Genomic DNA, 9,843 nt, shown 5'->3' with positions numbered 1-9,843 from the left:
GCTGACTAGGCCTGAATTGCTGTCCGAGGCCAAGTTGCTTGGCGGGGCAAAACTCTCCCATGGTTGGGCACTCCGATTTCTTCCTGTGTAATACCATCTTTGTGCACTTACAGCATAGGCTAGGCCAAGGAACGCAAAGACTGCCTCTTCCAGTGTTGAGCTATCTATGTTGCGACACATGGATTTCTTGTTGCTATGTAACTCAGGGCACCTTGGGTCACAAAGGTGGAGGCTTGGAACCGAGCCTGACCCTGGCCCCGCTAACGTGCTTCCCACACAGACTATAGCGGGTCCTGGTCATGGTGTCTTGGCCTTGTAATGCCACCTCCTCCCGCTTGGGGTCAGGGGATCAGCAATGCACATCATGTGCTTTCTCTAGTGTTACCACAGTTATCGGAGAAACTTGTTTGGGCCAAAGGAGAGGAGTGTAACTGCATTAACGTTACAGGGGCCTGCCTATACTTCAGCTGCAGAAATGTTACAGGGATCTGCCAATACTGTTGCTACATAAATGTTTCTGGGGTCTGTGTATACTTCTGCAACTAAAATGTTACTAATATTAGGCTCTGCCTATGCTGCTGCTACGGAAAGGTCACTGGGGTCTGTCTATAATGTTACTACTGAAATGTTACTAATACTGGGCTCTGCCTATGCTGCTGCTACGGAAATGTCACTGGGGTCTGTCTATACTGTTACTACTGAAATGTTACTAATACTGGGCTCTGCCTATACTGCTGTTACGGGAATGTTACTGGGCTCTGACTATACTGCTGTTACGGAAATGTTACAGGGGTCTGTCGATACTGTTACTACTGAAATGTAACTGATACTGGGCTCTGCCTATACTGCAGCTACTGAAATGTTACAGGGGTCCGTCTATACTATTACTACAGAAGTGTTAATAGGGTCTCCCTGGACTTCTGCAGCATAACTGTTAGTGGGGTCAGCTTATACCTTTGCTACAGGAATATTACAGGGGTCTTTGTATAGTATGGGTGCACTAAGTGTTCCCATCGCAGTGTTCTACGTATCTGACCCCCCAAAAAACCCAGACTGACTAGGGCATGCCGTGTGGGCCGAAGCAAACCTGTACTTTATCGCACGTTAGCTCAGCTATCTGGGGCACTGCAATGGGATTTATGTGTGTACTTCCTGGGACCCACCCATGCTGTGGGTCAACCCAGACTTCCCATAGCAGGGTTGTACCTGCCTGTGACTATGAAAAAAGGCCAGACTGACTAGCATGCAGTGTTGGCCGAAGCCAACCTGTATTTTATCTCACGTTACCTCAGCTATCCGGGGCGCTGCATTGGGACAAACAAGAGGAGCGATACAGCGCTAATGAGACGTTCACAGCTATGCTAGCATGGGAGTCCGCTCTAGGCGCACGATTGCTGAGGGTTTGTGCAGAGGCCTATGTCCTGGGTGCAGTGAAAGTCCGCTTCCTGCCTATGATTGCTGAAGCTGTTGGCCGAGGACTATGTCCCGGGGGAACTGCAACTGCGCCAGGTTGGGGCTGTGCAACTTTCCCCTGCTAATCCAGTCATTGGAGTGGTGAAAGGAAAGCTAACTGATTTAATGAGCCCGTCGCAGATGAACTAGCATTGAAGTCCGCTTCATGCCTACGATTGCTGAAGCTGTTGGCCGAGGCCTATGTTGTTGGCGCGGTCCAAGTCTGCCATGTTTGGCCGCTCTGATTTATTTATTGTTCATGTCTTGGGTTGCCTAGGAACCACCCAAGCTGTTGGTGCACACTTAGTTCCCATCGCAGTGTTTGACCTGTCTGGCACAAAGACACTGGCTGACTTGGGTAGAGGGCAGAGTGCAGATGGCTTTCCCCTTGCTGTGTCGATTGAGCTATGCGACACCTAGACAGAATGAATACTGTGTGGGCACATGGATTCCCCATTGCTATGTAACGCATGCCCACGTTTGCAGCTCCTGACGGAGGTGGCACAGGATTGGAATGAAGATCAAACGTCAATGTGTCACTTTTGTGTGCGCTGCAGACGCAGGGTGGTGCGGGGTGGGGGTTGGGCAGCATGTGACCCAGGAGAAGAGGCAGCGATGTGTCCCGCAGGCAGTGCTTGTGCTTGGTTGGAGGTAGTGTGGTGCTTAGCTAAAGTGTGCCTTGCTAATGAGGGTTTGTCCGCAGTTTGTCCGGATCTACACAATGCTGCAACATCAGCAGCGAGGGGCATTTTCTGCTCAGCCATCGTGGTAACTTCCCGGAAAACCTTGGTGCCCTCAGCCATGAGCAAGGTGGACGATCCCACCAAGATGTGAAGGTCATGGAGGCAGGGTATCAGGGTAGACGGGGTGCATATATCATAGCCGACTATTATTGGGGCATCAGTCCGGATTGCCAAAGATTGAACAACACTCCGTGACAAGATATCAGCCTAAAGGTCGCCCTTTGCCGCTACTACTTGCACACAATGTGACACAAGAACACTAGACCCTTTGTACGGACACGGCGACCTTTACATAAACATTACATTCAGAACTCATTTATTGTATTGTTCTCCATTGTATGTCCATGTTGTTCATTGTGAGCAGATTATTGACCCGCCGGCCGCACCGTGTACTGCGGCTACTGCCTTTACATGTATGACTGCAGGTAGATACAGTGACCGGAGACTAGTGGGTTAAGGGTTAAATGTACTGATGCCGTACCATCTGCGTTGCTCCTATTCACTTACAGCTGAGCGGCCCTGGTGCATTATGTCTCCAGCGGATGTAAGGGTGGAAACATGGGTTGGGAGCCCCGAGTTAGATGGTACGTCTAGGCGAGGGGCACGACGGTGGACCGGCTGCCGCACACACACCTCCCCACATGTACCGCCCATTCCCCTGGCAAGCTCACATATCTCCCAGGCGGATTCCCATCTCTGGTCCTGTCTCACACATCTTCCCGCCGGATTGACATCTACGCTCGTTTCCCCCCGGGCGCTCGCTGGACAGCTTTGCCCATCCCAGCTCCTGTCCCCGTCGGCCGCAGCAGCCGGCGCCGCTGTCACCCTACGCGCTGGCCTCCGCTCCCGTACACCGATGGCACTGGCGCCGCTGCCACGGCGAACCCCGCTCTCGCTGTCCATGGCGCCGCTGGTGGCCAGCTCTGCCGATGACTGTGCGCTGCTGTTCGGCCGGAGCAGCGGCTTGCCTACAAGAGCTCCACTAGCCGCCCCTGCACTGCTCTCTTTCTGGGTAGCCTCATTGGGCGCTAAATAGAAGAGCTGATTAGCGATCTGGAGGGGTATATGGGACCGGGTTGTGGGAGAAGCGGGGGGTCTCACAGTACCGATGGCCCTTCAGGGTCTGTGAAAGCTTTCTGGGCCAACACGCTCTGCCATAGGAATCCCAGCGGACACTGTACAACATCTGCTGCCCCGGGGATCTACAGTAGAACCCTCCCTGCGGGTTCTGTACGATGTCACCGACTGTGGCACTGGATCTGGCGCTGAGAGTCCCGCTGTATCACTGCTCCGCTCGGACATCAGTGACTGACAGGCCATCGCCGGCTGCAGGAGACCCGCGGGTAGAAGGCTTTGTTCAGGCGTCATTTCTTGGCGATCTACATCCCGATTAGAGCGTTGTTAGATGCCACCGCTCTTCAGCCAAATCCCAAGTTCCATCTTCACCGTCAACGATTGATGGGAACTACAGAGCCGATGCAATGGCCGTCACGTCCAGCACATGGTATCCCTGGGATGATATAGAACGGGCAGCAGCCCGCGGGAGGACATGCACCTGCAGAGAAGAAGAATCGCTTCTTCTTGTGGACAACCACACCCATCATGTCCGGGGTATTAAAGGGACGATAACGTGTGGCATTCCCGATCGTCTGAGTGTACAGGGGGGTACTGGGTTTCCTCATCTTACATTGCGCCGCAGTATAGAGAAGTCTGCAGTATATACATTATACATTCAGCACCCGGGAGCTGGCAGTGAGCGGAGGCGCCGCCTGTGCTACACCTCTGGGCTCTCGGCAGCTCCAGGTCGTCCTCACATTGTGCAATCAGCTTCTGCGCGATGGAGATTGTGGAGTAGATCCCGGGGATGGTGACAAGGGCCAGGAATAGAGGGAAGGCGCTCCCGCAGCGGTTTTATCTCCGCAGATAGGCGGTGATGTGCAGATCGGGAGAACTATGGCGAAGATCTCGTGGCCTCCTCTCCGCTCCTCCCCGGAACCTCCGCCAGCGGCGGCTATAAACGGTTGCATGGGATGTCAGAGAGTGAGGAGTCACGTTGAAAGCGAGCTCTCCTGTCCGGTTCTGACCGGTAACGGACTCTTATCCCGGGCAGGGAAGCACAAGAGGAGAACGGAGCGGAGAGGAGGCCCGGATGGGATAAGGCAGTAGCTGTGCTCAGTGTCAGCCAATAGCAGCTCAGGACGGGCCTGCTCACGAGCCAATCAGAGCGCGGCCGCTGTACATATAAGAGGCGCCACCAGCGCCGCTCTCAGAGTTTCTCTTCCAGGAGAGTTTTAGTATTTGATTACCGCAGCACACAATGGCAGAAACCGCGCCAGCCGCCGCTCCTCCTCCTGCCGCCGAGCCGGCTGCCAAATCCAAGAAGCAGCCGAAGAAATCCGCCGCAGGGGGCGCCAAGAAAAGCAAGAAGTCCTCCGGTCCCGGCGTGTCGGAGCTGATCGTCAGAGCCGTGTCCGCCTCTAAAGAGCGCAGCGGCGTGTCTCTAGCCGCCCTGAAGAAGGCTCTGGCTGCCGGAGGGTACGATGTAGAGAAGAATAACAGCCGCCTGAAGCTGGCCGTCAAGTCTCTGGTCACCAAGGGCAGCCTGCTCCAGGTGAAAGGCAGCGGCGCCTCCGGCTCCTTCAAGCTGAACAAGAAGCAGGAGACTAAGGACAAGCCGGCCAAAAAGAAGCCAGCGTCTGCGGCCAAGCCCAAGAAGCCCGCTGGAGCCAAGAAAGCGGCGAAATCTCCTAAGAAGCCCAAGAAGGCTCCGGCCAAAAGCCCGAAAAAAGCAAAGAAACCTGCAGCGGCCGCCGCCAAGAAAGTGGCCAAGAGCCCGAAGAAAGCCTCAAAGCCGAAGGCCGCCCCAAAGCCCAAGAAGGTGACGAAGAGTCCGGCTAAGAAGGTGGCCAAACCCAAAGCTGCCAAGAGTCCGGCTAAGAAGGCTGTTAAAGCCAAGAGGAGTGCGGCTAAGAAATAAGCTGAAGCCGCCCATGCATTTACCCCACAAAGGCTCTTTTCAGAGCCGCCACCTTCTCACCGCAGAGCTGTATTATCGCTGCCTCGAATGCTGTTCTAGATAGCAGCGCCCCCATAGCGGCTACAGGGGACTTCATATCAGTTGGGAGTCTAGGGAGCGAGGGGGAGGCTGTAGAGGGGGAGTAATACGAGACATTGTCGCCGCATCATCCCCGTTACTGTTGGGCACTGTGACCTATACAACGCGTGTATGGATGCCGGGCTGAGTGTGAAGAGGGAGGGGACTCGCCGACCTAATGCATTTCCCATAAAAGCAGCGCAGCTTCTAATGGGGGAGACTGCCGTGCAGCGTGGAGTGCGTGTTTCTGCGGACATATCAATGCAGGGAAGCAGCTGAGAACATGATTTCACAGACACCCGTACGTATCATGCAGTGGCCTGATAGGGTGAGGTGGGGCTAGCCTCTGCCGAACGCTGATTGGTCGCGGGCATCAAGCGTTTTGGCGGGCTAGTGGTTTGTTCGAAAAAGCCAATGAGATGTAGGGGGCGTTGTTTCTAAGAGCCAATAGGGAAGAGCAAGTAGGGTATAAAGGCTCTGCTCTTTCTACGGCTCCCATCATATCACATCTGTGTGCATCTCTACAGCAGCGCTATGGCCAGAACCAAGCAGACCGCTCGTAAATCCACCGGAGGGAAAGCTCCCCGCAAGCAGCTGGCTACGAAGGCCGCCAGGAAGAGCGCTCCTGCCACCGGCGGAGTGAAGAAGCCTCACCGCTACCGTCCAGGTACAGTGGCTCTCCGTGAAATCCGTCGCTACCAGAAGTCCACCGAGCTGCTGATCCGTAAGCTTCCCTTCCAGCGCCTGGTGAGAGAGATCGCCCAGGACTTCAAGACTGACCTGCGCTTCCAGAGCTCAGCGGTCATGGCCCTGCAGGAGGCCAGCGAGGCTTACCTGGTAGGACTGTTCGAGGACACCAATCTGTGCGCCATCCACGCCAAGCGGGTCACCATTATGCCCAAAGACATCCAGCTGGCCCGCAGGATTCGCGGAGAGAGGGCTTAGATCTGCTCTGGGCACCGCATAGAACACAAAGGCTCTTTTCAGAGCCACCAAATCCTCCTCAAACGAGCTGCATCCTGTCCTCCGCTGTCATTCTTCCGATTCCCTTCCCATTTGGGTTCACAGCCAGCCTGTCCGCAATAATGTGTCGTCAGCAGGAGGTGGTCTGTTAACCCCTTCAGTGACCTAGTCAGTACCTCGGGTAATTTATGCCATTTTCTCATATTTCCATATTGTAGAAAGAGACAAAGCGATGAAGTTGTCAGTGAGAGGCATCTATCGGTTCCTGTAGTCCGCCGGGAGGGAAGGGATTAGTGTTGAGGATGTATTTTATATGTGGATATTATCTCATTGTACCAAGGAGAAAGAAAGCAATACAAAAAGGAAGGAAGAGCTTCCTGGCCCGCGCGTACTTCAGGCTCTAGTCGGCTCTACCGATAGAGAGGAGGAAGCAGGCTGCGGCGCACTGATTGTATGTCCTCCTTGCACTAAAGCATACGGCCTGCCCGCTAATCCGTGTAGTGCTACCATATTGGAGGCGTCCTGCACGGCCGTCCTCTCATATAGAAGTGCTGCAATTGCACCAAGATCTCCCAAGGACCCGCGGAGCCATTATTTTATATAGAGTTGCGGTCATAGCACCCAGCTCTCCCAGAATACTGCACTGACATCGTGTTGCAGGACTCTGGGAGAGCTGAATGATATAGCCGCAGCACTAAATTAACCTAGGCAAGAGGGTGGCCCTGCAGATCTCTGAGAGATACGGTCTGCGCCTCTATGTGAGGGGATGGCCGCTGTCACTCTGGTCCCCGCCAGGCTATCTTTGCTCCCATTCCCACTGCTGCTGCTACTCTGGTCCCTGCACCGCTATCGTTCCCTTTGTGGCCGCTGGAGTAAAAGGAGTCAAGAGGCGCCTGGACACCTCTACATGCGGAGCTGGGGAGTGTGAGGCTCTTCTCGTCATGCTCCCCCTCCCTGGCGCTTCAAGCCTCTCATTGTCAGGCATCCCGGGTTGCCTCCGCTACCCCCTTGTACCCACTACAATGCACTACAGCCCCCAGCATGTCATCCTTGGACAACTTTGTCGTCTGCCTCCGACCCCTTGTGCACCCCACTGCTTCGGTCACACACACTCCATGTAACCCGTGTAATCACTGACGGGGCATCTGATAGAGCGGCGATCAGGGCTGCCGGTATCTGATCAGCAGGGGATACACTGTGCTCAGAGTACCGCGAGCAGCAACAGTCGCCGATTATCTGATGGCTTTATTGTCCGGTGCGGCGCCACTAAATCTAGGTAGAGCGCCGCACAGTGCCCACCAGTATGGAGGCGTCCGCGGGTGCTCTAGAGTGACGGCTCTTCTGCCCGCGGGTCCCCCGGATGGTTTAGAGATCTGCCTATTCCCAGGACACAAGCTCCAGGTCCGCTCACTATCAGCTCCCCGGCCCGGCTGTCACGTATTAACCATTTCTGAGAGAACAGTTGGGGTTATCAGCGAGCTGCCGGGACAGGTACATATCGGGGGAAGCATGCGGCCGGCGCTGTACACTCCACCGATCACACTCGGTTAATATCGCGAACTCCCGCGCTGGGTTTCTAGAGATTCCCTAAAATGTGCTGGAACTGCACCTTGTCAGGATTTCTCCCCGTCGGTGATCCTCCTAGTTGCTCTTTACCATCCGCAGCTTTCTTCTAATTCATCCCAGCTGCATTACTGGCGATATAAACCACGGGTTCTGAGCAGTCCGTCAGGGCATCGTCCATAACAATGCTGCGGCCGCTTTGTCCTCACACCGGGAGCAATGCATCAACACCCGGCAGCCGCGCCGACATAACGGCGGTCTATCCCCACCTACTGCCAGCAGGAGACATGATTGCTATTGCTGGAAGGCAATAGGACAGAGCCCCCTCCCGAGCGCTTGTGGACACGGGGAAGAAAACGGAGCCCCAAACCGCAGCAGGCGGTGGAGTCTGAGATGATCATCTGTGTTCCGCTGCTGCCTCCCCCAATAATGCCATTTATACTGCACGATGCAGAAGAGACACAAGAGAGAACTAGCGCACAATCTGGTTATCATTCACTCTACAGCAACATATTACAATAACCTACACACCGACTAGGAGGTGACAGCTCTGCTGTAGACGGGGTGGGTGGCTCTTAGAAGAGCCTTTGGGGTGATCGTGCACGGCGGACCACTAGACAGATTACTTGGCGCTGGTGTACTTGGTGACGGCCTTGGTGCCCTCGGACACGGCGTGCTTGGCCAGCTCTCCGGGCAGCAGCAGGCGCACGGCGGTCTGGATCTCCCGGGAGGTGATGGTGGAGCGCTTGTTGTAGTGAGCCAGGCGGGAGGCTTCCCCTGCGATGCGCTCGAAGATGTCGTTGACGAAGGAGTTCATGATGCCCATGGCCTTGGAGGAGATGCCGGTGTCAGGGTGGACCTGCTTCAGCACCTTGTACACGTAGATGGCATAGCTCTCCTTCCTGGTCTTCCTACGCTTCTTGCCGTCCTTCTTCTGAGTCTTGGTCACGGCTTTCTTGGAGCCCTTCTTGGGTGCTGGAGCAGACTTGGCGGGATCAGGCATGATAACGTAGAGATACTTTCCTCACTAGAGAGAACAGTGTTCCTGCACCTCCCAGCGCTGCGGTATTTATAGCGAGGCCATGCAAATGAGTACCGCCGTCTGCTTGCTGTTCTACTGGAGCGACATGTGGCCTCTGTGAGCGTCTTTAGCCACGCCCAGTGCAGCTCATTGGTTCTTACTCAAGTCTGGCCTCTATTGCGTGGATTGAAATCTACCCAATTAGAAGAGAGGAGGGCGGAGCAGCAGGTTATAAAAATCAACAGAACTGCGCCTTCTCGTTATCACAACTTTCAAGTTGTTTTCTCCTAATTCTGCTTTCCTGTGCTAGATGATGTCTGGACGCGGCAAACAAGGAGGCAAAGTCCGTGCTAAGGCCAAGACTCGCTCATCCCGGGCAGGACTGCAGTTCCCTGTCGGCCGTGTACACAGGCTTCTCCGCAAGGGCAACTACGCTGAGAGGGTGGGCGCCGGCGCTCCGGTCTATCTGGCAGCAGTGCTAGAGTATCTGACCGCTGAGATCCTGGAATTGGCTGGCAATGCCGCCCGGGACAACAAGAAGACCCGTATCATCCCCCGTCACCTTCAGCTGGCTGTGCGCAACGACGAGGAGCTGAACAAGCTGCTCGGTGGGGTGACCATCGCCCAGGGAGGCGTCCTGCCCAACATCCAAGCCGTGCTGCTGCCCAAGAAGACCGAGAGCAGCAAGACGAGCAAGAGCAAGTGATCGCGCTGATCCTCCATAGAACCAAAGGCTCTTCTAAGAGCCACCCACATGCTCCTTACAACAGAGCTGCGCCGCTTCTATGCTGTGATACTCGGTGGCCGGTACGCCGGCTGCACCGGGAAACTGTATAAATGTACAGGACTTTCCACAAGGAGGCAGAGATTGGGGCGGATGCCAATGTGGCCATCCCTGTCACCGGCAGAAGCGGACAATCGTCCTGCTCTAGGTGACCTCATGTCCAGAGGACGGGCGGCTGTAGGACTCGCTCACCAGTCCTTGCGATAACGGGTTAACAGAGTCC

General features: G+C 55.2%; 4 protein-coding genes across 4 annotated transcripts; 3 read left to right on the top strand and 1 right to left on the bottom strand.

The window, feature by feature from the left end:
• The first annotated feature begins 4,512 nt into the window (after nucleotides 1–4,512).
• Nucleotides 4,513–5,172, top strand: LOC136577747 (histone H1B-like). Its single transcript, XM_066577670.1, has one exon. The coding sequence runs from the start codon at nucleotides 4,513–4,515 to the stop codon at nucleotides 5,170–5,172; it is 660 nt and encodes a 219-aa protein (XP_066433767.1).
• A 639-nt stretch (nucleotides 5,173–5,811) lies between these two features.
• On the top strand, nucleotides 5,812–6,234 carry LOC136577746 (histone H3). The gene has a single exon (XM_066577669.1). The coding sequence runs from the start codon at nucleotides 5,824–5,826 to the stop codon at nucleotides 6,232–6,234; it is 411 nt and encodes a 136-aa protein (XP_066433766.1). The 5' UTR covers nucleotides 5,812–5,823.
• A 2,177-nt stretch (nucleotides 6,235–8,411) lies between these two features.
• LOC136577745 (histone H2B 1.1) lies at nucleotides 8,412–8,818 on the bottom strand. The gene has a single exon (XM_066577667.1). The coding sequence runs from the start codon at nucleotides 8,816–8,818 to the stop codon at nucleotides 8,438–8,440; it is 381 nt and encodes a 126-aa protein (XP_066433764.1). The 3' UTR covers nucleotides 8,412–8,437.
• Nucleotides 8,819–9,146: 328 nt separating this feature from the next.
• Nucleotides 9,147–9,558, top strand: LOC136577744 (histone H2A type 1-like). Its single transcript, XM_066577666.1, has one exon. It carries the CDS (start codon nucleotides 9,147–9,149, stop codon nucleotides 9,540–9,542), a length of 396 nt encoding a protein of 131 aa, XP_066433763.1. The 3' UTR covers nucleotides 9,543–9,558.
• The last annotated feature ends 285 nt before the right edge of the window (nucleotides 9,559–9,843 follow it).

Source organism: Eleutherodactylus coqui, chromosome 8, assembly GCF_035609145.1.
Source record: "Eleutherodactylus coqui strain aEleCoq1 chromosome 8, aEleCoq1.hap1, whole genome shotgun sequence".
Classification (NCBI taxonomy): Eukaryota; Metazoa; Chordata; class Amphibia; order Anura; family Eleutherodactylidae; genus Eleutherodactylus; species Eleutherodactylus coqui.
Note: the sequence above shows the minus strand (reverse complement) of the source record. Positions and strands in the feature narration are given on the sequence as shown.